This window comes from Tetrao urogallus (genome assembly GCF_951394365.1).
Source record: "Tetrao urogallus genome assembly, chromosome: Z".
NCBI lineage: Eukaryota > Metazoa > Chordata > Aves > Galliformes > Phasianidae > Tetrao > Tetrao urogallus.
In genome coordinates, this window is record NC_136816.1 from 52,722,983 (window position 1) to 52,749,042 (window position 26,060).

Consider the following 26,060-nt stretch of genomic DNA (forward strand, 5'->3'; position numbering starts at 1 on the left):
TAGTGAAAACATACTGGTCCATCAGCTGTGCTCGGATCTCTGAAATGAACAGTGCATACAAGGAAGCAAGGGGGCAATGCCATCAAATTTCTCAGTGAAGAATGGCAATGAGATTCTTACGTTCAGTAATTAAGAAACCTGCGTAGTTTAATTCTCTTAATTGCATGATATAAAAAGAACTGCACAATATACTGCACCATTTCCTGTGTTCTCATCTGTGTTTATATTTTGGGACTTTGACCCTTTCTCTGAAGGCGTGTTCTTGTTGGCTCAGTCAGCACCAGTGGCTCTTGTATAATAGTTGCTGAATAATTTTTTCCTAGAAGTTCAACTTCCAACTTCTGTCCAACTTTGCTGAGCTCTATGGGAACATATGCAAAAGCCAGACTCTGCTTAGCACTATAGCTGAAACTTCCAGATGTGGTGTTGCCAATAACCTCGGGGAAAAAAAAAATCCTTAATGCATATATTCAACATCCATGGAGTTTGTTTGTTGGTTGGATTTTTGTTTGTTTGTTTTTTAAGATATACACCTCAGATACTAATTTTCAATTGTATATTTCATATGTGAAGTAAATTTCAAGTGCATCGTGCTGTTCACAACATTATCTGTGAATGGCATCACCTTAAGCTGGTAACTTTTTGCTCCCTGAAAAAGAGTTTATTCCTGTTGCTTTCAGTTCAGTTTTTACAAGGAACAAACACTGCACACACATGTAGATACACAATTTTTATATGTATATATATAATTGATACACAATGATTTAATTGCTACTAAGTATTTCAATACATAGTCTGAGCTGAAGTGTGAATGCCTAAGCTTCACTGTTGTTTATTTTTCTTTTAAGCAAGTAACAGAAATTATCTTAGAACAATGATGAACTTGCAAAATGACTTAGTGGTTAATTCAATAAATGAATGACAATACTTCAATCTTTTCTATTCCTGTTTCTGTGACAGTACTCCATACATAAACAGTGCTGCTTCCTACCTGAAGGTTAGAAAATGGAGTTGTGGCTTACAATTCTTCTGTGCCAGCAGAACAAAGATATTATATTCACACTTGAAACATGAAGTTAGGTACTGTTTGTGAATTAACTTTAGCTTCTTGTAACATGATCTATAGTCATTACCTTGCCATTATGCCACACACTTTCATTTCCCTCAGGATCAACATCATCTGTTTCCAAGGTGAGATATACTAGTCGTCGTTTGAGTCCCTTTTCTTTAATTTGCTTCAATGTTTTCTTTCCTGTAAAGTCTGCTGGCTGAGAAAATAGAAGATAATATGATATTCAGGTTACTCAGGTTCTACAGGAAGCGATAAAAACATTTATATTTTTTTATTGGTTTTCCTAGCACTTAAGTATTCTGTATGAAATACAGATTAAATCAGTTTCTTGACAGACATTATACCTTGTATCTCGATGTTTTTATATTTGTACATTTCATCTTGGTAATTTTATTCAGCATATTAATTTTACTAGATCCCAGTCTTTCAGTGTCTGTAATTCCAACATATGTGTAGGAATGCATATAGCAAGCTGGATGTTACAGGACCATCTGCCCGGTTAAAATTGTGAGTCAGATAGTTAAGTTTCATTCCAGTTTCAATTTAAAAAAATGGTAATACGAATCCCTAAAGTTCTGGCCTCCCTCTGTAGACACACATCCTTTTTGATGGCATCAGCAACTACTACTGTTACCTGTTACAATTCCATTTTGATGCCTCCCTGCCAGGGTGCAAATCTGGCAGATTACTCCATATTCTTGTTTTAACTTACATATGAGTGAAAAACTCTTATCTACCATTTTAAGAGATAATAAAGCATGTTAGCTACAGAATAATGCTGCCACTTGGAGTTTCCTTTTTCAGCTTGCCTCGTAAAATACATGCAGATCTTCACCTTTTTAGAAGCAGGCTGCATAAATGCATGGCAAGTACTGAGGGAGCCATCTGTAAATCTCTGAATAATAAATGATATGTAAGATAGTATATATTGTATGCAGCTATGTTGAGCTGGCTGAGATAGCTTGATTCCATGGCCAGGATCGCTGATAACAGCTTATTCTGCCTACAATTAGCTATAACCCTGACTTTTCTCATACAACTCTTTAAGTCTTAGATGTAAAATCAGACAGCTTCCTTGCTTGATTAGCTGGGAATTAATTGGAAAGACAAGCCATAGAAAGAGCTGTTAGAGACTTCGTGCTGCTGGACAGAATGTCTCAAGTGTCAAGAGGGCACTTTTCAACACTGCTGATAGCCTGGCTGAAATGTGTCTACATCAATGTACATAGCGTGGGAAACAAGCAAGAGTTGGAAGCCACAGCCTAATTAGAAAACCATGACCTAATTGCAGTCACAGAAAGATGGTGGGATGATTCACATCCCACAGTGCACAGAGGGCTGGAAACTTTTCAGAAGAGAGGGGCAGGGAAGGAGGGACAGGGAAATTGCTCTCTATGTAATGAGGAGGGTAGAGTGCAGTGAGCTGTGTCTGAGAAACAGCCATGATCAGTTTGAGAGATTGTGGGTGAAAATTAGGGACTGGACTAATAAAGGATATCTGATGTCAGGATCTGGTACAGGCCACTTGACCAGGGGGAGCATATTGACGAGGCCTTCTTGCTTCAACTACAAGAAGTATTGCACTCATAGGTTCTCGTCTTGATGGGGGATTTTAAACTACTGGGATGTCTTTGAAGGCAACATGACAAACTCTGTTGAGGATAACATCCTGCTCAGGTGCTGGACAGATCAGCCAGGGGGTGAAGCATTACTGGACCAGGTGCTCACCAACACAGAGGAGCTTATTGAAGAGATTAATATTGGAGGTACTCTGGGCTGCATGCCCTGGTAGAGTTTGTGATCTTGAGGGAGACAACCCTAGCAGAAAGTCAGGATCCTGAGCTCCAGGAGAACAAACCTCAGGCTGTTTAAGGAATTACTAGATGAGGTCCCCTGGGAAGCTATCCTTAGGGACAAAGGACTGGAGCAGAGCTAGCCGCTCTTGAAGGATGCCTTTCAGAGAGCACAAGAGTCTCTGTCCCTGAGTACAGTAAAACAAGCAGAGGAGGCAGGAAGCCATCAGGGCTGAGCAAGGACCTGCTGTTCAAACTGAGAGATAAGAAGGACATATGCAAGCAGCAGAAGCAGGGATGGGTGGCCTGGGAAGGATACAAGGTTGCTGTCTGGACGTGCAGAAATGGTATCAGAAAAGTCAAGGCATAGATGTAATTGCACTTGATAAGGGATGTGAAAAATAATAAGGGATTCTACAGGTACACTAAACAAGCAAAGGAGAGTGTACTGCCTCTGATAAATGAGAAGGGAAAACTAGCTTCAACAAAAAAGGATGAAAGGTGAAGTACACAAGTTTTTTGTCTCAGTCTTTACTGGCAGTCAGGCTTCCTGTGCCTCTCACATCTCTGAACCTCTAACCCCTTAACCTCTAGATGAATGCTGTGGGAACACACTTCAATTTTAAGAAAAGAGCAAGTCCTAGACTGCCTCACAAAATGGAATGTAGGTCTATGCGCCTGATGATTTGCATCCCAGGGTCCTGAATAAATTGGCTGATGTAGTTGCCAAATCACTCTCCATCATGTTTGAAAAGTCATGGCTGTCAGGTTAAGTCTCCAGTGACTGGAGAAAGGAAACATCACTCCTGGTTTTAAGAAAGGGAGAAAGACCCAGGGAACTACAGGCTAGTAAGCCTTACCTCTGTATCTTGAAAGATCATGGAATGAGTCCTCCTGGAAACTTTGTTAAGGCACATATGAGACAAGATGTGATCCAAGAGAGCCAGCAAGGCTTCACCAAGGGCCAATCATACCTGTCCAGTCTAGTAACCTTGTACAATGAAGTGATGGCACCAATGGACAAAGGAAGGGGAGCTGATGTCATCTACCAGGATTTGTGCAAGACTTTTGATGTGGTCCCACATCCTTATATTTAAATTGGAGAGATAAGTGATCAAAGGATGGACTACTTTGTAGATAAATAACTTGTTGAAAAGCTACAGCCAGAGGGTCACAGTCAATTATTCTATGTCCAGGTGGAGGCCAGTCATGAGTGATGTCCCCCACGGGCTTGTCTTAGAATGGATGTTCTTTAGCATCTTTATCAATGACATAGATGATGGGTTTGGATGCCTCCTCAGCAAGTTTGTGGATGACACCAAACTGACTGATGCATTTGATATGACAGAAGGAAGGAATACCATCTGAAGGATACTGGACAAGCTTGAGAAGTTGGCCCCCATGAACCAGATGAGGTTCAACAGAGCCAAAAGCAATGTTTTGCACTTGCATAAGGACTATCCCAGACTAGAAGAAACTGAAAGCAAGACTTGAGAGTTCTGACAGGTGAAAAGCTTGGCATGAACCAGCAGTGGTGCCTGCAGTCCAGAAGGCCAACAGTATCCTGGGCTGCATCAAAGGAAGGGTGGCCAGCACGGAAAACTGTTGCTTCCAGTATTTAGAGGAAGCTTATAAACAGGAGTGAAATCAAATTTTTAAACAAGTAGACAGTGACAAAACAAGGGAGAATGGCTTGAAACTAAAAAAGGGGAGAGTTAGATTAGACATCAGGGAAAATTTTCACTCAGAGCGTGGTGAGGCAGTGAAAGCCGTTTTAAGACATACAGTCCTAGGTCACTGTGACAATTCTTGTGCATCTGAAGCAGAATTTCTAGTCATTTGATGAGTGCTAAAGAGAAAAGGAATGAAATAATGTTGAAAATGTCAATATACTATTTCTGGTACTGTTCTTTAATTTCTGTAAAGAATTATAGCACATAGACCCTAGCAGTTATTTGAAATACTCTTGTATATGTAATTGAGTGCTCTGCATATAGACCAACATTCGAAATGCCAAGTTCTGAAGTTCTGCTCCTTGTGAGTCAGCACTGAATCATTATTTTGTAGTAATACTAGCCAGGATTACAAGCAAAATGTATTGTACTCAGAATACATTACTGCACAACGTGTTCTTATTTCTGAACATCTTATTCAGGTTCACATACGTCTATCTGTAGGCTTAGAAGAAACTACTAAAGCACTGATGACCTTTGAAAGATTGGATTGTGCAAGCAATGGAGAAAAGCAGTGGATGTCAAGAACTGGCTAAGGATCAGCTAGTCTGAAAATCAGTTGTGGACCAACTGAGGATAAAGGCAGGTGTTATACGTAAGCATCATGAACATTCCACTTTGAAGTGCAGCATGAAATACTGTCCAGATCAGACAAAGGACTGGAAGAACTGATTTTAGAACTCTCAGGATGCTGCTAGAAAAGCATAAAGCAATGACCTCAACCCAGACAATAGCTAGCAAATGAGTGGTTCTTCGTCACTCTTCATAGAATTGCTTTTGTGTTACATAGGAATATTTGTAAAAGGAATCATCTACAACTAGAAACACAAATAAGATAGTATACTTGAGCACATTACACAGAGTAAAACACTTTGCATGAGACACATATCTGGGAAGCAGACATTCTACAGGTGAGCTTAATACTGAATCAACTTCTCCCCCACCCCCAACATGCCAATGTAGCATACAGTATTTAGTCTCAGGGAATGTAATTGCTGGAACTAAACACAAGAACTCAAACAAAATGGCATGTGCCCTAGGCTTCCAATTGCCGACCAAGAAGTTAGGTCTCCCCTCAGTCTTATCTCAATTTACCAACACAGTATGGATGTTTCTGATTAAGACACCTTAACTTGACACTACGGATGTCTTTAAATTCCTATATGTAGGTCTCTTAGCAAATTCTGAGTGGTAACAGGCAGTACTCTCTCCAAACTAGTTTCCAGCAGTATTCTTTTACTGTGCCCACTCCCTTCACTGAGTCACCCTCAATTTTCCAGAAAAAAACAATTGTAGCCTATGACTTTGGGAAAGCATTATCACACTGCACTGACACAGCTAGTGCTGTACAGCAGAGGTTTTTTCTGTTGTTTTGTTTTTTTAAATGGAGTATTCAGATACATGTGAGTGCATAAATAGAGAACTGAAAGCCCTTAAAACATGTATCATTTTCATTGGTGTGTGTGTTTGTTTGTGTATTATTGTTTTTTTAAATTCAAAATTTTCAGTGAATTATTACCCCTGTAAGTTTCTTTTTTTACAAATGGGTGAACAGTTCCATAAAAGTGAATGCATCAATCATAATGAGAACCTTGAGTAAGACCTGGGAGCACATAATACCTCTTTAATGGGTCACTTCAAGATTAGCTGTATAGATGGTTGTTAATTCCTGTTAATCTACTAATTACTGTAACCTTAAGGTTGACGGCAAAAAAACCCTTGACTTCCATGGAAACCATTACGGAAATATCCAAGCAGTTTGCAGGTTCTTTAATCTACAGTTCCGGATTGTTCTTTGCCTGTTCTTTATGAATAGAAAATTAAATTCTTGCCAAATTAATTTCACCGGCACCAGACCTTCAGCCACCTGGAATATATCGCTATATTTTGTACGCTAACTGGAGATGGATTTGGCAGCTTTTCTACAATGGATTAGTTGTTTGCTGATTTATATTCCTTAATGGTTAATTTTTTTATTTTTAATTATTAGAATTCTGGCCTGGAAAAAAAACCTAAAGGTAACCTAGAATTCAAACTCTGCAAAATACACACAAATATACACATATATGCACACATACATGCAGCATTCAAGAATGAATATATGCATCACAGAATCACAGAATTGCAGGGGTTGGAAGAGCCCTCCTGAGATCATCAAGTCTGCGAAAGGGGGTCTGCACAGGAAAGCATTCAGGTGAAGAATTTGAAGTATTTCCAAAGAAAGATACTTCCACAATTTGGGCAACTGGTTCCAGTGCTCTGTCACACTCACAGGTAAAGAAATTTGTCCTCATGTTCATTTGGAACTTCCTGTGTTCCATTTGGTGCCCACTGTCCCTTGTCCTGTCACTGGGCACTGTTGAAAATAGCCTGGCTCCGTCCATTCCCACACTTAAGAAATTTATAAGCATTAATACAGTGGAAAGTGATTAATTCAAATTAATACTATCTATTCTTGGTAACTCCTTCCTGTTTCCTGAAGAAAATCAGTAAGTTGAATTTCTATTTCTTTTAGGTCATTGCATTAATCAATTATCAAATCAATCATTATCTAATATAATGCAAGGTGAAATCCATTCAACAAGCACAACTTATTAACAGGACATTCTGCAAAAGAAAAAAAAAAGGAAAAAAAAGAAACAAAGGGAAATATTAAATAATTCCAATCTCAAACAAATGTCAAATTTGTATTTGTTCTTATTGTCTCTTCATTTAAAAAAAAAACCAAAGACGACATGAAATGGAGTAACAGTACAATGCTTCATTAATTAATGATTCTCATTAAACAAAGCCTAAAATACAGAGGAGTTTCCATTATCTTAATATGTGCTCCCAAAACATGAAGCTGGAGCATAACTAATATTTTTCACAGTAAGTAAAAAGACAGAATCAGGATAAGGACAACAGTATTTAGCTTCACATTCTTTAGTTTGAGTGCATTGCAAAAAAAGAAGAGTTTAGCTCTTTATATACTGTTTGTGAAGAAAAGTTATATCACAACAACAAATCAGTTACAACTTTCAAATAGCATACAGCTTAAGGGAGGCCATATCTAATCTATTAACATATCATGCATTTTCCCTTGCCATTCTCTCCATCAGGCTTTCAACTTGTGTCAGTTACTGCATGTTTGTTAGTACAAAATAAGAGCACTTAAAAAAAAAAAGTTTTAAAAAAACATTAACCAGTGAGGCGATTTTAGGCACTGTGACGTACCCTGAAAAGTTTTACTCACTGTATTTCAAACGTGCTTGGTTTTCATTCTAAGGCTTATGGATCTTAATTCTGATTCTTCAGTAAGTTGCTTAAGAAAAGCAAATACAAACTGTGTACAAAACTAAATTTTCTTTTCTAAGTTCTGTGGCTTAGTGGCACAAAGTCTGGGTTTCCTGGAAGAAAACTGTCATATCCCTTCAAGAATAACAGGCAGCAAAGATATGCAAATCTCTTTTAATAATCAAATGTAATTTATTTGAAATTGTACTTATGCATGTGGGCGTACAGCTGAATTATGTACACAAAGGCATCCAACTGAGTCAGGCAGCAGCAACAGATGCTGCAATCTGCTATAACCATGGTACTACAACACAGTTGGAGACAGCATCAATGCAATATTTTGCAAACAATTATTTTTACTTGAATGCTCTTGAATAATTTCAGGGCTCTGCTCCAAATGGTACCAGAGAGCGATAGCTGAAGATCATTTTCCTCCACAGGTAGAAAATATTTGATTAATTTATTTTCCAGCAGCAAACCAAAACTGCAGTTTATACTGCATGAAATAATTTTCTAAAGCATATATGGCCTGTCAGTACATGTGATACCTGCATCACTTCACCTTTCATTCAGTCTGCCTAACTGCTTCTTGCATGCACACAACCAGCTCTAAAAAATTGATACAAAATAAACTGCTGATGAATTTTTTTTGCTCAAAATTCCTAGCTTGGTGGGTGTTTAAAGTTTTATATGACTCAGTGAACATAGTGGGAGCAACCCAAGCATGCATTTTATACAGAGAACAAAATCTCTGCAGATTGTTTTCATACCCTATGTAAACCAATGGGATAAACCTTTTGTTTTTATGACCCCTCTGGACTTCAAATGAAACAACTACAGAGTACGATTCCACTCCTAAGTTTCCACGCCTGTCTCCTTTTCTTCCTTAAAGAGGAGGTGGCACGAAAGAGAACCTTATACTGGATCATGGAGTGGGGTGAGTAAATACTACTATGTTCATTCCTCTCTGAAAAGGTGGGATGCAAGTCAGTGAAAGCAAATGCTGGACAGACCTTGACGCGGGAAATTACAGAAACTCTTGCAGGTTCACCAACATCAGAATTGGAGCTGTGCTTCCAGAACACCTGGCAAGCAATCACCATTCCATCGAAGAAGCCTGCCCTATATAGTTTATACTGCATTTTAGGAGCAAGAAAATAATAATTTATAACTTTCTATGGTCCTGCAAACATGGGACCATTTTAAAGTCAGTGACTGAGTAAAACAAAAATTCAATTAAGAAAACATACGCAAAAGGCTAAAAGTCGTTCTTTTACTGGTGACCAGTTTTCAGTCCTTGTTCCCCTGAAACCTTTGTCTCCTGCAGGTGAAAGATTTTTATTTCATATCATTTAACAGTGCTATAGCCCACATAATTTAAGCATGGAGTCAACAAGCATTACCAGACCAGAAAAAGAGCATTTTATACACATCATGATACAAATGACAACATACACTGCAATGCTGCGGAGAATGAGAGGCAGCATGTATATCCTCCTTTCTGCTACTTCACCATTCTTGTCACCTAGCATCACTGCTCTTTGTAGCCATAGCCTCAGAGGGCCATGGCAGAACTAATAACATGGCTATTGCTTCCTTTTGGAGAGATGGTCTCTGTGGTTGGACCCTTTTTGGTGTTCCCTACCAAAACCGCATATGTAAAATGATTTAAAAAAAAAAAACAACCCTAAAATAATTTTTTGTTCTGTGCTTTAATAAATCAGGACATAGCAGTTTGAACCATGATTTAGAGTGTTGAGGCCCTGCCACAAGCTGCCCACAGAAGCTGTGGATGCCCCATCCCTGCGGAGGGATACTCAAGGCCAGGTTGGATGGGGCCCTGGGAGTCTGAGCTGGTGGGTGGCAGCCCTGCATATGGCAGAGGGTTAGAAATAAGTGATCTTTAAGGTCCCTTTCACCCCAAGATATTCTATGTTGCTATGATACGGTAACACGAAGAGTTGGCCTGACACAACTGAGGGATAGTTCTAGAAGAGTGGAAAGGAAGGAGACACACAACTGGGGAGATCATGGATGTGTAATACTGAACTTGCTACAAAAGGAATAAAATATGCCCAATAGGTGAAATGGCAACAGCCACCATAGAGTTCCAGTGCAAAGTAAGAAGTGGTAGGACTTGCATTTTAAGAAGTATTGTTTGACATTTAAATGCAATGTTGGTGGAGATAAGACAGAAACAGTGAGAAGCCAATAGGGAAGGAAAAAGGAAATAAACCAGGTTAAAAAAACCTGCAGGTATCAGAGGCCTAAGAAAAAGCAAAGGGGTAGAGACTGTGGGCAATGTATAATCTGGAAAGAAAGAAAAAAAGCACAAAACGTTGAATAGAGAAATTGCCTCAGTAAATAAACAGGACTGCAACAAAGAAACATTGTCTCTGATAAAGGTATTTCCTACTAGAGGAAAAAATGCTAAATATTGGCTAATCTGGATCCAAGCCCCGATGAGTGTATTGGAACAGAATCTCCACGTGTTTCCATCATCCCCAACAAAACTGCTGCATAAACTGCCCAGCAGATGGCAGTCTTGCATATAAATTAGCATGTTAAATGCCAACGGTTAAATAAGGGATTTTGTAGCATAACAGAAACGACAGTTTGGATACGAAGCAAAAACAGATGCAACATTTTCTTCCTTAAAGACATCCTGTGAATTTCCTGACACAAACTTGATTAGGACCCTACTAAATAATCTGTAATAGAGCGTTATAGAGATCAACTTAATTATGAGTATAGTGTCTAACAAAGAATGTTCAGTAAAAACAGTTGGGTACAGAGGTTATAGATATGTTTAAAATCTCACTCCTGAAACAGGAAGATTTTCTTGTGAATTTATAAAAATGATGTGCACACTACATTATAAATTCCGTTATCATCTCTCCACTTTGATTTAATCACAGCCCATCCTGCTCATCTCCACAATGAACGAACACCATCAGCAAAACAACAATGGAGTTGTTATCGAATCACCCAGGTTGGAAAAGATATTAAAGATCATCGTGTCCAACCACAACCTAACCATACTACCCTAACTGACAACCCTCCACTAAATCATGTCCCAAGCACCACATCCAAACAGATTTTAAACACATCCAGGGATGGTGACTCAACCATCTCCTTGGGGAGCCTATTCCACTGCTTAACAACCCTTTCTGTAAAGAAGTGTTTCCTGATATCCAACCTAAACTTACCCCAGTACAACTTGAGGCCATTTCCCTCCATCCTGTCACCTGTCACCAGTGAGAAGAGACCAACCCCGCTCTCGCTGCAATCACCTTTCAGATATTAGAAGAGAGAAATAAGGTCTGCCCTCAGCCTCCTCTTCCCCAGACTGAACAGCCCCAGTTCCTTCAGTCTCTCCTCATAGGACATATTCTCCAAGCCCTTCACCAGCCTTGTAGCCCTTCCTTGGACCTGCTCCAGCACCTCAATGTCCTTTCTGTACTGAGGTGCCCAAAACTGAACACAGTACTTGAGGTGAGGCCTCACCAGTGCCGAGTACAGGGGCAGGATTACTTCCTAGTCCTGCTCACCACACCATTCCTGATACAAGCCAGGATGCCATTGGCCTTCCTGGGCACACTGCTGGCTCATATTCAGTCGACTGTCCAACAGTACACCAAGTCCCTTTTCATCAGGCAGCTTTTCAGCTACTCCTCTCCAAGCCGGTAGGGTTGTTTGGGGTTGTTGTGACCAAAATGCAGGACCCGACACTTGGCCCTATCGAAGCTCATGCAGTTTGCCTTGGCGTATTGATCCAGTCTATCCAGGTCCCTCTGTAATGCCTTTCTCCCCTCTGGCAGATCAACACTCCCTCCCAATTTGGTGTTGTCTGCAAATTTTCAGAGGGTACACTCATTCCTCTTATCATGATCATTAATAAATACGTTAAATAGAAGCGGCCCCAGCACCAAACCCTGGGGGACACTGGGTCATGACCAGCTGCCAACTGGATTTGACTCCACTGACCACAAATCTTTGGGCGCAGCCATCTGGCCAGAGTTTCACACAGCAGAGCGTATGCCCATACAAACCGTGGGCAGCCAGCTTCCCCATGAAAATGCTGTGGGGGACAGTGTCAAAGGCTTTACTGAAGTCCAGGTAGACCACATCGACAGCCTTACCTTCATCCACTAAGCAGGTCACCTTGTCACAGAATGAAATCAGGTTTGTCAGACAGGATCTAGCATTCGTAAATCCCTGCTGATTGGGCCTGATGCCCTGGTTGACCTTTAATTGGTCCATGATGGCTCCCAAGATTATCTGTTCCATAACCTTCCAGGCACCGAGGGGAGACTGATAGGTCTGTAGCTACCAGGATCATCTTTCCATCCCTTTCTGAAGATAGGTGTCACATTTGCCAGTCTTCAATCCACTAGGACATCCCTGGCTAGCCAGGACTACCAAAGAATGATGGAAAGTGGCTTGGCAACCACATCCACCAACTCCCTCAGCACTCCAGCTATCTATCCAGCCCCATGGACTTGTGAGCATCCAGCTTTCGGAGCAGCTCCAAAACTATCTCATCATGGATCATGCAGGGCTTATTCTGTTCCCCATCCCTTTCTTTCGAGCCCAGTGTAGGGGGCTGTGTTCCCAGGGAGTCACAAGTCTGACTATTAAAGACTGAGGCAAAGAAGGCATTAAGCACCTCAGCATTATCCCGATCCTTGGTCACCAAGTTGCCCTTGGCATCCAACAAGGGATGGAGATTCTCCCTAGCCCTCCTCTTTCTGCTGATGTATTTATTGTTTTCCTTTTCCTTAGTAGCCAATTTCAATTCTAGCTGGGCTTTGGCTTTTCTAATTTTCTCCTTGCAGAGCTTCACTACATACCTGTAATCATCACGAGTAGTTCAAGAATTAAGAGGAAATCTGACAAAAACATCTAGAACAACACTACCTCCTCGGCTTTTGATAAAATGAATTTTTCCATTGAAATCATGAGGAAACAGGTTTACTGTCGTGCTACAATAGATCGTGTTTGTGTTACTTTCATGTTACTTATCACAAATAAAAGAATGGTCTTTACGTACCTGAAGATGATGCATACACTAAGCTTTGTAAACACAAAGAAATATCAAGATTTTATTGGGAATCTGCATCTCTTTATATTTATTCCATAGATTTTTGAATGTGCTCTTGTGGAAAATAAAATAATTTTGGTTGTATTACCTTCACTGGTATTTGGTTCTTCATTCACTCTTATCTGCTTATAAACTGTTAATATTTCCATGACTACAATTCACTTATAATGAAGTGAGCTATGTTAGCTATTTGTTGTGCAGTAAGAAGAGCTATCCAGTAATCAGCTGAATGACTTATTTTTATTTTAATCTACACAGAAATAAGCACTTTCTGCTACTGGGGGTGTACAGTTCAGGTTACAATTCCCACCAGAAATTTCCTGCGGACCAAGATGTCAAACAAGAATCTGTTAATCTGTTACTTATGGCCTTCTTTTTTTTTTTTCCACAGAAGAAAAAAAAGTTTCTTTGGCAATAGGAACAGCTAATAGCCATGATAAAAGAATATTTTTCTTGTATTCAGTCTTAGTGTTCCTGAAGTCTACACCATGCCAAATGGACATCAAAGCCAGAGACAGGAAATTGTAACTAAAAATGGGATTCACCATCCTAAGCTGCCAAAATCAAGAGTAAATAATCTCACATGGCGCTTCATGCTTCACTGTTTAGACTGCTTCCAATATCTGAGTTAATTCAGGTACCTCTGCAGTGTCAACATACAGTCACAACTGCCCTCTTCTCTAAGTCAATAAATAAACATTGATTATTTCCTTCTTCACATTTGTTCGACAAAACTAGCAAATGTTTTCAGGCTGACATCCTGCATCTGTGACAGAGGTTCTCTTCACACCTTCTTATCTACAGTATGAGTAACCATGAAGAAAAGTGTGCAGAACAGTAAAAAGCTAAGTGTTTCCTGCATATTAGTGCCTTTGCACTGCATGGGCATCCTGTCAAGCAATAGCTCCCCTAGCTTATGGCAGCTTTCTTCCCAAACTCAAAAAAAAACCAAAGCAAGCAATCAACCAAACCACCAGAAGCAGATGTATGGATTGGAAACAGAAAGAAAAACTAGAAAAAACAATGATGTTTTCACTTGTATTCTTCTCCAACTCAGCTAATGTTCTTCTCAAGATTGGAAAAACATTGATAGCTAAGTAAAACATTATCCTAATGCACCAGATTTCCTTTGCGCATCATTTTCTCTAAGCAGGGAAAAAATACACAACCTAATAGAGACAGCTGTAGCTTTGCTACATGCAGGGATTCAACTGACATCTCTGGGAGCACCCTGCTTTCCAGTGGTTAAGCTCTACAGCTGGCCAGAAATAACTCTGGAATTTGTATTTTGTGATACAGCAGACACTGATGTTAGACTGGGACAAGAAGGGATGCTTTATTGCTCCTGAATTAAAGCAATCTTTCTTTAACACCTGAGGACAAGTATTTTCTTGGATTCATTCCTCTTACTGCTAGTACACTTGTCTCATGTAGGTAAAAAGCACAATTTTATGTTTAACCTGAATCCATAACTCCTGCATATCCAAAAGTAAAGATCAGTAGCTTATCTTGAGCTGCAACTTAAAAGTTGGAGCTGGTTTTTCTTGGGTTAGAAACTTCACATCCACTGTGTATGTGATTCCTGTTTGAGTTGATAAGTTAACTGGTAGCAACAGGTGGCATCAGAACTGCACAGGAAGAGATTTCACAGGGTTTCATGGAGAGTTTGAACACTTGTTTATTTATTTGGAATAGAAAATTACAAGCAATTTCTCTATCTGTTAGATAATACTATATTTTGATTTTCTAAAATATTAATATGATAAGAAAATGAGGATAGTAATAAACGGAGATAGGATAATGTTTTCACTTTTATCACACATCTAAGTTCAACTAATCCCATTCTCTACACTGCAATTCAGATGAGAACAAATTATGAGCAGGGATCTCTTCAGAAATTCTATCAAAAGCTTTTTTTTTTTTTCCTTAACAAATATACTAATACACTAATATTGTACTTGTATCCTTACTATCAATCAGCAGTTCTTCTAAAAAATCTATTAATTTTTTTTCAGTGATTCCTGTACCAAAGCAGTTGGCAAAGATAGTTATACTACAAATAATTCCTTTAACAAGAGTAAGCAGGTAAAACATTTTCACGATATGAACAGATCTGTTCAGCTTCTGCATATATAACATATGCTTTCAAAAGCACATAATATATTTCTCCAGAAGAAATACATCAAATTCAGATAGACATTTTTTATACAGACAACATCAAATGTAGCATTTGCAAGTTCCCAATCTAGTATATACTTTTGTTATCGAGAACCATGGAAAAATATATGTATATTTAAATCTGCACTTAATCCTGTATACTGTAAAGAATGTTGCTCAGCTCATTTTCTAATACCTGTTTTATTTTACAGATAATGACATTTTTTTCTTTTCAAATATTGGAAAGGATAACTTTGCATATAGTGGAACATTTGGAAAATAATAGGACGTACCTTGTTTAGCTTTACAAAATATTCTAGTCCAGCTTCCAAGGGATTAGTGTCACAGTTCATCTGTTAAAAAGAAAAAAACAAAAGCTATCTCTACATGGTGGTCTACAGCAGGTTTTGCCTTATAAATAAATACATAAATAAATAAATAAAATAATTACTATATGCATCTTTCTATTTATTCCTGGGTCAACATCATTCACATTGCTTATGTGCAACATCCATCTGAATATACTGTAAGCTTCCTAATACATGATTTCAAGCAGAATAGCATATTATCCTTAATATAAAATGCAGATACCTAAATCATGCATTTAAGTTTCAATGTGCAAAGTAAATACACATTTCAATCAGAAATGAGACTTTTCTTCAAAGGAGAATGGAACCTGTAGAAGCTTCAATAACTGGGTTATAAAAATAAACTAACACACCAGAATGCCTCAGCTAGAGGCAAAATAAAATACAATGCCAGGTTTTCTTACTGCCTTCCCACTGAGTGAAGAGGGGATAATGGTTTGTTGGGCAGCATTACAAGCAAGAATGAAAATAATTATCAGTGAACAAAGTATTCCCAAATGCCCAGAATTTTATCTTCCTCGTTTCTTTCCTTTCCAAAAGAATTAGGAAACAAAATCAGGTAAGCAGAATTTGACTGTTTTTTTCCTAATTCTCTAGTTCTACTCTCCTGAGTATTTCTTCACTGTAGGTTAGTAAATTCACTAGAAAGAACTAATGGGAAATGAGTAAGTTCCAAATATATGATAAAGCAAGAATAACTGGCCTCTCATGACATAATTATTACAGAAATGAAACATTTTCAGAACCCATCTGCCAAATCTTTGATTTCAAAAGACTAAGCTCAGCAAAACTATTATAATTTTGTTATACACAGGAAGCAAAAGTATCAGTGAATCAACACAAGTGTCTCTCTGCCAGCAGTGCAATAGAGTACAGTAGTTATTTTTTCATTTAGAAAAACACTGTTCAGAATTACAGTACTTTCAGCTCAAAATATACTTTCATGCTAAACTTAGAAACTGGAACAAAAAACAATTACTGTCTTTGTTAATTCAGTCTAAAAGCTGTATAGTCATAGTGGAATAAAGAAACAGAAAGAAAAATAAAAAAGTTTTACTTCCTGACCTCTGCCCCCCAGGCTCGGAAACCCTTTTCTAGCCTTAAAGCATTCAGAGCGTATGTTCCAAAGTTGTCAATTTCCTCTTTTTGGCCAGCATCCATGATTGCATTGTAAAGAGCTACGGAATCTTCTTTTCTGTGATACAGTTCCCATCCCAATTCACCTGTTTGACAAACAAGATTAGCACTTCCATCAACTCAACACTGAAACAATGAAGGTAAATGCACTCTGTTCGTTGATAAAAAGTGAGGAGCAAAAAAAACCATAAATTCATGTTATAGGGTCAATTCTGCTATCATACAGAAAGTCAAATTTCCTGCAAGAACCACAAGAGGATTCATGCCCTAGATCTTAAGTAGTGATAATATTATTCTAATTTAAACTGTTAACTGATATCTAAGTGGGGGAAAAAAGGACCAAAAAAAAATTGGCAAGAAAAGATCAGGTAACGAAGTCACACTTAGGGATGAAGCTTAAGACATTACAAGCAGATGATGAATCAGCAAGTGAATAGCGCATGTAACAGTGTAAATGGGCAAAAAGTGAACATGTTATTTCATACTTTGCACACTAGAAACAGAATATGAATTTCAGTGATTTCAGCTGCTTCAGAATGCTCTGAATTCATTCTATTGCAATGGAGTTTAATATAAAAAAGAAATATAAGTAACTCAGAAAAGCAAATATTCCAAATTTCAGTGCCGTATTTTAAAAGCACTTGGCAAAAAATATACGGTAATCCAAAACCAATTCCTGACGTTGGTTTTGCAGCAAATACCACAGAGGTTATCAGAACTGCCCTTTTGTTCTGTAAAATAAATATTTACACCACAGGGTATTCTAGAGAAGAGGATCTTGGAAAATTTGGAACCGACCGTGACCAGATCACATCTGAAAAATCAATGCACTGGATTTCCTCACACATTAAAAAAGGGATGGTGAGCCTACTTAAGAACACATAGTGAGATTTATTATTCAATATACTTTTGATTATACTAATTTTATTATTTTCTGCCTCTTAAAGAGTCTTTCTTCTCTATCACTCACCTGTGTATGATATCCTTATGGCAGTAACAGCAATATTGGAGAGTTTCAAATGTCTAGACTGGAGAAATTTAAATGAGTCATCACTCAGATCCTCGGCTGTCAATTTCTGGAGGACCTGTCGTGCATATGGGCCTGCCACACCAAGCACTCCCATCTCATCTGTCATGTTTTCTATTTCAACTTTGTATCCACCTCTCACTACCTCCTCTTCTATCCATCTGCATGAAAAGCACAAGAATGATGTTTACTTTATGTATCAAAATATAATTGATCCATATCAAGATTAAAAATGAACAGTTTTTTTCTTACTGCTCAATTTCTGATGAGGTAACTGGTAAAAGAACACAAGTGTCTGAGGTACAGTGAAGAAAGTGAGAGACTTTGGATAGATTGAAAGCTATTCCACAGAATATTTCACATAATCCCAGAATGGCTGAGGTTGGTAAAGAACTCTAGGTCTATCTGCTTCCATCCCTGCCCAAGCAGAGTCACCCAGAGCAGGGTGCCCAGAACCATGACCAGGTGGCTCCTGAAGATCTCCAAGGAGAAGATTCTACAGGCAACCTGTCCTATACAGGCAACCTCAACCTGAGGGGAGGGGAATCAACTCTTTGAAAGGGTTGATATGTGTAGGACAAGGGGAAAGGTTTTAAGTTGAGGGAAGGGAGATTTAGGTCGGACATCAAGAGGAAATTCTGTACCCAGAGAGTGGTGAGGTGCTGCAACAGGCTGCCCAGAAGGGTTGTGGATGGAGGTATTCAAGGCCAGGTTGGATGGGGCCCTGGGCAGCCTGGTTTAGCATTAAACATGGAGGTTAGTGGCCCTGCATGTGGTAGGGGGTTGGAGATTCATGATCCTTGAGGTCCCTTCCAACCCTGGCCATTCTGTGATTCTGTGATTCTATTGTTCTGTCACCGACACAGTAAAGTAACTGTTGTTCCCTGATGTTCACACAGAATTTCCCGTGTTACAGTATGCATCTACTGTCCCTTGTCCTGACACAGCACCACTAAAAACACCCTGGCTCTGTCCTCTTTGCATCTTCTCTTAAGATATTTATATACACGTTGCTAAGTTTCCCTTTAAGCCTTCTCATATTCAGGCTGAACAGTCCCATCTCACTCAGCATTCCCACCTAAGAGAGAAGCTTCAAGTCCCTTCATCAACTTAATGGCCCTTTATTGAATTCTGTCCAATATAACTATGTCTCTCTTCTACTGGAGAGCCCAGAACTAGTCATACTATTCCATATATGGCCCTACCAGTGCTGAAGGGAAGGACTACCTCCTTCAACCAGCCAGTGATACTACTGCCCAGGATATGCTAGCTTTCTTAGCTGCAAGGCTCATGTTCAACCTGATGTCCACCTAGATCCTGAGATCCTTTTCTGCCAAGCTGCTTTCTTCCTAGGTGGCCTCCAGCATCTTGCTGAAATTCATGAGATTCCTGTCAGCCCATTTGCTTAACCTGTTGAGGTCTCTCTGGTTGGCACCACAGTCTCCTGGAAAATCGGTTATTCCTACCTGCAAACCTGCTGAGGGTGCACTCTGCCCTATTATTCAGATCACTAATGAAGAAGATGTTTCATAAGGGTCTGGACCCGGCACTAACCCTGGGACACACTGCTAGTTACGTGCCTCCAGAGAGACTGCACCACTGAACAGTGGGCTCTGGTCTCAGCCATTCAGCCAGCCTTCAGTCTACCTCGCTGTCTGTCCATGTAGCTCATCTATCAACAGCTTGTCTACAAGGATCTTGTGGGTGACAGTGTCAAAGTTCATACTGAAGATCAGGTGGACAAGACCTACTGCTCTACTCTACCTGCCAAGCTAATCATTTCATCATAGGCCATGCTGACAGGTAAGAAAAGAAGTGATATTCTAAGACTGAACACTGACCTGCCTTCGGATTCAGAAAGTGTTAATAAAATCTCAGCATGCAAAAGGAATAAGCATCAAATGAAATGAACATCAGGAACCTCAGCATAAATTTCTGTGCTAACATAAATGTACAAATGTTATTGTTGCTTCCTGAATGCAGTGTTTAAAGTACTGGCAGCAAGTTTAGCTTGTAGTCTTGCTCTAATTAAAAACTAAAGCTGCGTAAATCTTTCAGGAAGTTCACAAAGTAAATGAAAGGGGTATATTTAAAATCTTAGTAATTATATTTTGTTAAACAGTGTTTAAAGATCTCAGGCCCAAGGGAGTACCAAAAAGCATTGCACAAATTTTTTAAAAGTAAATACATTAGGCCTGTCCTTTTTTACAAGCATGGGGTTGTTATGAAACTGCATTATGCATCATGTGTAAGGGTAGTAAATTTCACCTTTCATCTCATTGATTCATTCTGAAGAACTGATTTGTCAGAAATTACAGGTAAGAAAAAATCTTTTTTTTCATATTATGAGTGTACAGCCACTGATAACACCATAAACATGTATCTTATTGAAAAAAAGTCCAATGCATCTTACTGAAAAAAAGGGAGTCAACCTGCAACTGCTTCTACCTCCTTTCTTTCACTTCCCTTTGTGGCTCCAGAGCCCAAAGCAGAAGACATTATCATAGTTTCAGAAAGAATACAACTCATCTGTATTAGCCAGGTCAGTGCCTCTGGGGTCGTGCATGTTAAAAGTCAGTTCTCTTTTTTACGTAAGAGAAAACACTGGAAAGGAACAATCATGCTGTTCCATCGTACAGTGCCAAATACAGATATGTTCAACAACAAAACAAGAACTACTTAGATTAAAGTATATTACATAACTGTCAGTAAATTATCCACCTTTTACACCAACACTAAACCCAAAATTCAACTGCTTACATTTCAGGATTCAGTTAAACCAAGTTTCTAAGAAACCAAGATCAATGAATAAGTAGAATTATCTTGAAACTAGTGAAATGGTTGTTGAATAACCATTAAGAATTTGGGACTTATTAAAAAGATTTCTACATTAATGTGATTGTATGGCATTATGTACTTACAATATCAAAAATAAGTTTACCTCAGATCATGAAGTTCTGATCCTGAGCCTGTTACAAGCATAAATTCACCCTGATACAGTTGAGACACTGTTAGCTCAGCATAAACTTTTCCTCCGGGTGTCAACATGTGACTTATATTTGTGGAACCAACCTACAGAGTACAATTTCTAGTTAGTCGGGATGCAAAGTAAAACCTCTGCATTCTTAATCATTATTAAAGATTAGTATGGTCATTATGTGGAAATACGTATTTACTTAATAACTTTCTATGTTTGTTCTGCTATGATTTAACAGGAGAGAATCAGCCATGCTTAATATTTACAGGCGAAATTCCATATTTTTTTCATAGAAATCAGATAAATAAAGATGTTTGTAAATATTTTCTGGCTGCGTATGATGTCATCAAGAATGCATTTAAATGCAAACAGATCCAATGAATTTCAGTTTGTTTGCTGATCATCAGAATTAAAAAAAAACCCTTGTACAGAATATTGATGTAAATTTTCTTTTTCAATCATGTGAATAACATTTGTGAAACCCAAAAGGATGACATATCCTTTGTCTCTTAATTTGAAGAAAAAAAACCATTGAATTTGCTTATGTTTTTCTGCCTTGATGTATTCACCTTTTTCATAATCTATTCAGTTCCCTACCATGAATCACTGTTCATCTGGATCATTGTGTATATAAATGTTTTCCCTAAAAGCAAAATTTCAACAGGTATTTAGCCATGACCATAACACGTATTGTGTTCATACAGATACCATCTATGCAAAGAAAAATTTAAACGTGCCAGAGCCGCTGCTCTTGTCTGATTCCAGAGAAGGAATTTTCTCTCTCTGATTTCATTCTGCTTTCATAAGAACCTTATCAATTACCCAGACAGTACCTATATTCCAGTCTTCTGAACTAAAAAAGTAAAAATATTGCAGATACTGGCATTCTTTTTCAACATCATACTACATGAGGATAGTCAACAGCACATTACAGGTACGCAGCTGCATTTCCACAGTCTGATGCTAGTCTCATTCAATCTAGTTTTGGCACAAGTGAATCTCTGGTAACTTCACTGCATTACTTCATGACACAGACAAGCATGAATGATACCAGAAAGCTTAAATAATCAACTCTTGTGAAAACTAGATTTTTAAGTGCACTCATACGCTGTTTTCTTTGTTTTGCTCTCTTTTTCCCCTTAGCACTCTTCTAAACCCTACAGAAACTATTCACTTTTGTCTTCCTAATTTCCCATTTAATGTTGCTTTAACTTCAAAACATAAATACATTCAGTAAGTGTTAGCAATACTAGCTGATGATAGTCACATCACCTCTACACAAAGCTGGAGAGAAAACATTTAATCTGTTTAATACAGTAAAATATATGATTTTATGGCAGTTTAGGATCTTCTTCTCTCTCAAATTTATGGGACATCTTTCTTGTGTACAGGCTCAGCTAGCTCTGAGCTCTGAGAAGGCTTCTACCTTTTCTACCTCTGTGACTATAGTTTCTGTGTACTTAGTGTACTTAGTACTCTCCCCATGTCTCCTTCTGCTGTCCAAAGTAGATAAAAATAATAATCTATAGCAAAAAAAAAAAAAAAAAAGTGAAATTGCATCCTGGAATAACAGAACCATACAGCCGTAGCACTTCAGAAAAGAACAGGATGTACCTTTTGACCCAAATCATTGAGTCATAGAGTTGACATAAAAAGCGATCTCATATACCACTAACTGGTGTTGTATCTCTGCAGTTAGACATTAGATGAGAATGGCTGACAAAGCAGGAAGACAAAAGGGACTGAAGGAGTACTACCACAAACTGAAGACCAATAATAAGAAACCTGAGTTAGTTTGCCAGTATGCCATTTTTTGTATTCTGAGAATCTGTGAGCAGATTCAGAATTGTGGAGGAAGTTTGAAAGCTGAACATCTCGAATATTTGCAACCCTGCCTGCTCTAGGCAGCCAGATATAAAACACAGTCACATTATGAGATGTGTGGAAAACAAGCATGAGATACATTTAAAAGCAAAACAAAATGTTCACTTGGAGATTCAGTAAAAATACAAAATCCAGCAGTGGTCTGGATGTGGCAAGAACACATCCCATTGCTATCCTCTGCTACCTGAAGCTGCATCTTAGGCAAGCAGCTTCCAAGTTATTCAACTATTATTGTAAACGAAGTCCAGGTCTTCTTGAAATCAGGATTTGAAACACAGAACTGAGAAAATACTTTTTTAATGTGAGGGTGACAAAGCACTGGAATGGACTGCCCAGAAAGGTTTTGGAGTCTCCGTCTTCAGAGATATTCAAAACCCATGTGGACACAGTCCTGGGCAATCAGCTCTAGATGACCTCCTTTGGTAGAAGTTTGGACAAGATGACAACAATGGGATCTCTTGTAACATCAACAACTCTGCCACTCAATAACTTCTGTCAAAAGATACATCTTAAAGCTACTATAGTACAAACTCCACTGTTCCTGCTCCTAACAATGGAATTTCTTCAAAGGACTTGAGTGCTTGTTATCTGAAAGATATTATGACAATATTATGCCACATTTTCCATTTCTGAAATACATCTTGTTTGTCTACATCTCAGATTAAAACGGTTATCACCATTCCATTTACCTTTGGAACAACATTTGCAAACAGATGATCCAGCAGCTTAACAGAATCAGTGCCTTTCACTTTAAACTTGCCAAATGGTGACAGGTCAATCACACCAACTTTTTCCATAACCTGTTTATACTCACGTCCCACTGGGTCAAACCAATTTGTGCGCCGAAAACTGGGTCTAAAACAGAGCATTTATACACTTAACACAGAATCTAGCCATATTGTATTCTTTGCAACAAAATGTAGTTAGTCTTCAGTTTCTTCAGTTTAATAAGAGATAGACATTCCTAATTGTAGGTAGCTTACCCAATATTTTGCTTGGTCTAACATAGCTTAATTATTAAATCCTTTAACAACAGAGAAAGATATGGGTTGATATTTTATCAACCACTTTGCAGAACAAACTGTGAACTGCTGAAGCGTTGGAAGAACGTATGAGTCTGTCATGTGTAAATTTACAGAAAAAAAAATAGAAAATCAACCTAGTAGACATCTTTTAGCTGAAACAAGTGATAGATGTACACTCGCCTTTAAATCTAAGTCATCTGGCCCTTGCTGACAATTTATCAGACAAAAACAAAAACGAACAAAATCTTTAATTTACTTGTATCCAGTCTCATCTCCAGGTTTGTAGAACCAATGAGGTTGTTCCCATCCTGCATGAAAGCCCATTGAACATTTTGTTTTCAGCAAATCATACAGCCCACTAGTCCTCTCTGTTGGTCTCCCAGCAAATCTTTCTTCTTTAGGGTAAATAACTAGGGAAGAAAGAAGAAACTCTACATCACAGGACAGAATATATAGAAATGTGTATGTAAACAGAAATCTAGAGGCAGGCTTTGTTGGAATTAATTTTCAGAATATAAGTACCATTAAAAATATTTTCTTACTAATGTTATTAAAACCGTAAGATTCTCTTGCTTTGGCTGCTGTGTATTCTGTAGTGGTCCACTTTCCATAGCGATTAGGATCTAATTCTATCAGGTCAAATGGGGGCTCCCCTTCAAGGATCCAGTCACTCAGGTACTTTCCTATGCCACCAGCATGTATAATTCCATACCTTTAAAAAAACACAAAGAGCCCTGCAGTGCCAAATTATTATTTTTTTCCAGTCAATACTAGCACATATTATCCTACAATACCAGCACATAATGAGAATATCCTCTCATTCTTCCTTTTGGTTGTTTGTTCCATTTTGTCTTGTTTTCTCGTTTTTACATTCTTTATGGACAGATACTTCTACTGCACCATCAGTAGCAAAACTCCAGTGATATATGGCAATTGTGGTGCTTAGACTATAGAAAACTGTTTCTTTATCTGAAGTTCAGAATTTAATAGTCTCTTCCAGGAATGTTAACATTTAACACTAAATAAAGTTCTCAATTAAATGATACCCATTAAATACACTTTCTAGCCATAAAGTACATCTTTTACAATCAAATTTGATTAAACCAGACTCAGAATTGAAAACCAGACTAGCACATTCTAACAGCTACGGTGAATATTTACATTACAGAGACAAGAACAGCAGCAGAAGTTAAGAGATAATATCATCAAGGCAGTCTTAAATAAATATAAATAATAGCAATACCTATTACATTGCTCCACAGAAAATCAGAGAATTTTGGGAAATGGAGGATAAAGGTAGGAGACTTCTTTGAGTGGTGCCAGAACTGAGAGCTGTCTTTTCTTACTTGATTTGCCCCTTCCATACTCCAATACTACAAAGACAAACGGTTCCAGAAAATTTCTGCTAAACAAATACACATGTAGGAATTTTTTTCTACCAGTGTGTAGCAAAAGCTTTTCCTGCTTCTATCTAGTAAGTGTGTGAAACATCAGGACATAGAGTTATTTTGTTAGAAATTTTCCCATGTCTCAGAAAGTACTCTACTATCCTTCTGTATAGACAGCCAATGAAAACAAATTCTTGAGTTATTTATGGAATGCTCCAATGAGTAGAACAGAAAAAAATCTTGAAGAAATAACAAACCTGTGCAGAACCAAGATAAAATTAGCATGCAACAATTCATAGAATCACACTGAATAGTGAAGCTAAAATAAACCTGAACTGCCATTCATAAATTTTGCATTCTGAATTCTATGTCCTGCATTAAAAAGATAAAGATATTCTGAAAAATAAATAACATTGATACTATTGCATATGCATAAGAAGACTTAGTTCTATCCTTAGTCCTGGCACTTTCTAGCTGTAGAATGCCTGAGCCTCCTTGAGATTACTTTGACAGAGTGCTGTTGTTGTTATAGGGATGTGTTTTGTTTGTGTGTTTTAATAAAACAAATATCAATTGAGTACATGAACATACTCCTTTAGCATGTTCATCAGAAATCTTCAGATTCATGGCAGAAGTTCATATCACACAGCTGATATGGTAAGGATGACAGCTTGTAAACAGCCACTCTCTAAGTACTGCTGAATAGCTAGTCAAGTCTTCTGTTGATTTAGTTAGCCAGCTGCTATGTATTCATGGGTTTCAGTTTTGTAAACATAGCTCCAGAAGCAGTTACAGCCATCTCAAGTTTCCCTGCACCATTCAGTGCAGCCAGAAGCAGGGGATATGCAGCACAAAGCACACTATGGATGGCAACAACTCAAATACAGTGAAACTTTTTTTATCTTCAGCTAATGACTGCTGAGATAATGGCACAGTACTTCCATGTGCAAGACAGTCCACGTAGCAGCCATGCAGTGTGGAGTTTCTATGACAGGTACAAATCTGCACCTGGGCTGACTGGTTTCTGCATTCTGCAGAGCTTTCCACCATTGAGCACATATAGCTCACTATCTACGGTGCTCGCAGCAGAGTTTACACCATCAGTGATGTTAAATTTCA

At 38.4% G+C, this 26,060-nt stretch overlaps 1 protein-coding gene across 1 annotated transcript in view; it reads right to left on the reverse strand.

The window, feature by feature from the left end:
* Positions 1–221: 221 nt before the first annotated feature.
* The window catches only part of DMGDH (dimethylglycine dehydrogenase), a gene marked incomplete at both ends in the record, with an annotated part of 46,718 nt that continues 20,879 nt past the window's right edge, over positions 222–26,060 (reverse strand). Inside the window, 9 exons of the mRNA XM_079548076.1 lie at positions 222–437; positions 1,134–1,268; positions 15,429–15,488; positions 16,569–16,726; positions 17,611–17,828; positions 20,609–20,739; positions 23,218–23,383; positions 23,810–23,963; positions 24,096–24,265. Coding sequence (XP_079404202.1) covers positions 222–437; positions 1,134–1,268; positions 15,429–15,488; positions 16,569–16,726; positions 17,611–17,828; positions 20,609–20,739; positions 23,218–23,383; positions 23,810–23,963; positions 24,096–24,265 — 1,408 coding nt within the window. The remainder of the gene's footprint in view (positions 438–1,133; positions 1,269–15,428; positions 15,489–16,568; positions 16,727–17,610; positions 17,829–20,608; positions 20,740–23,217; positions 23,384–23,809; positions 23,964–24,095; positions 24,266–26,060) is intronic.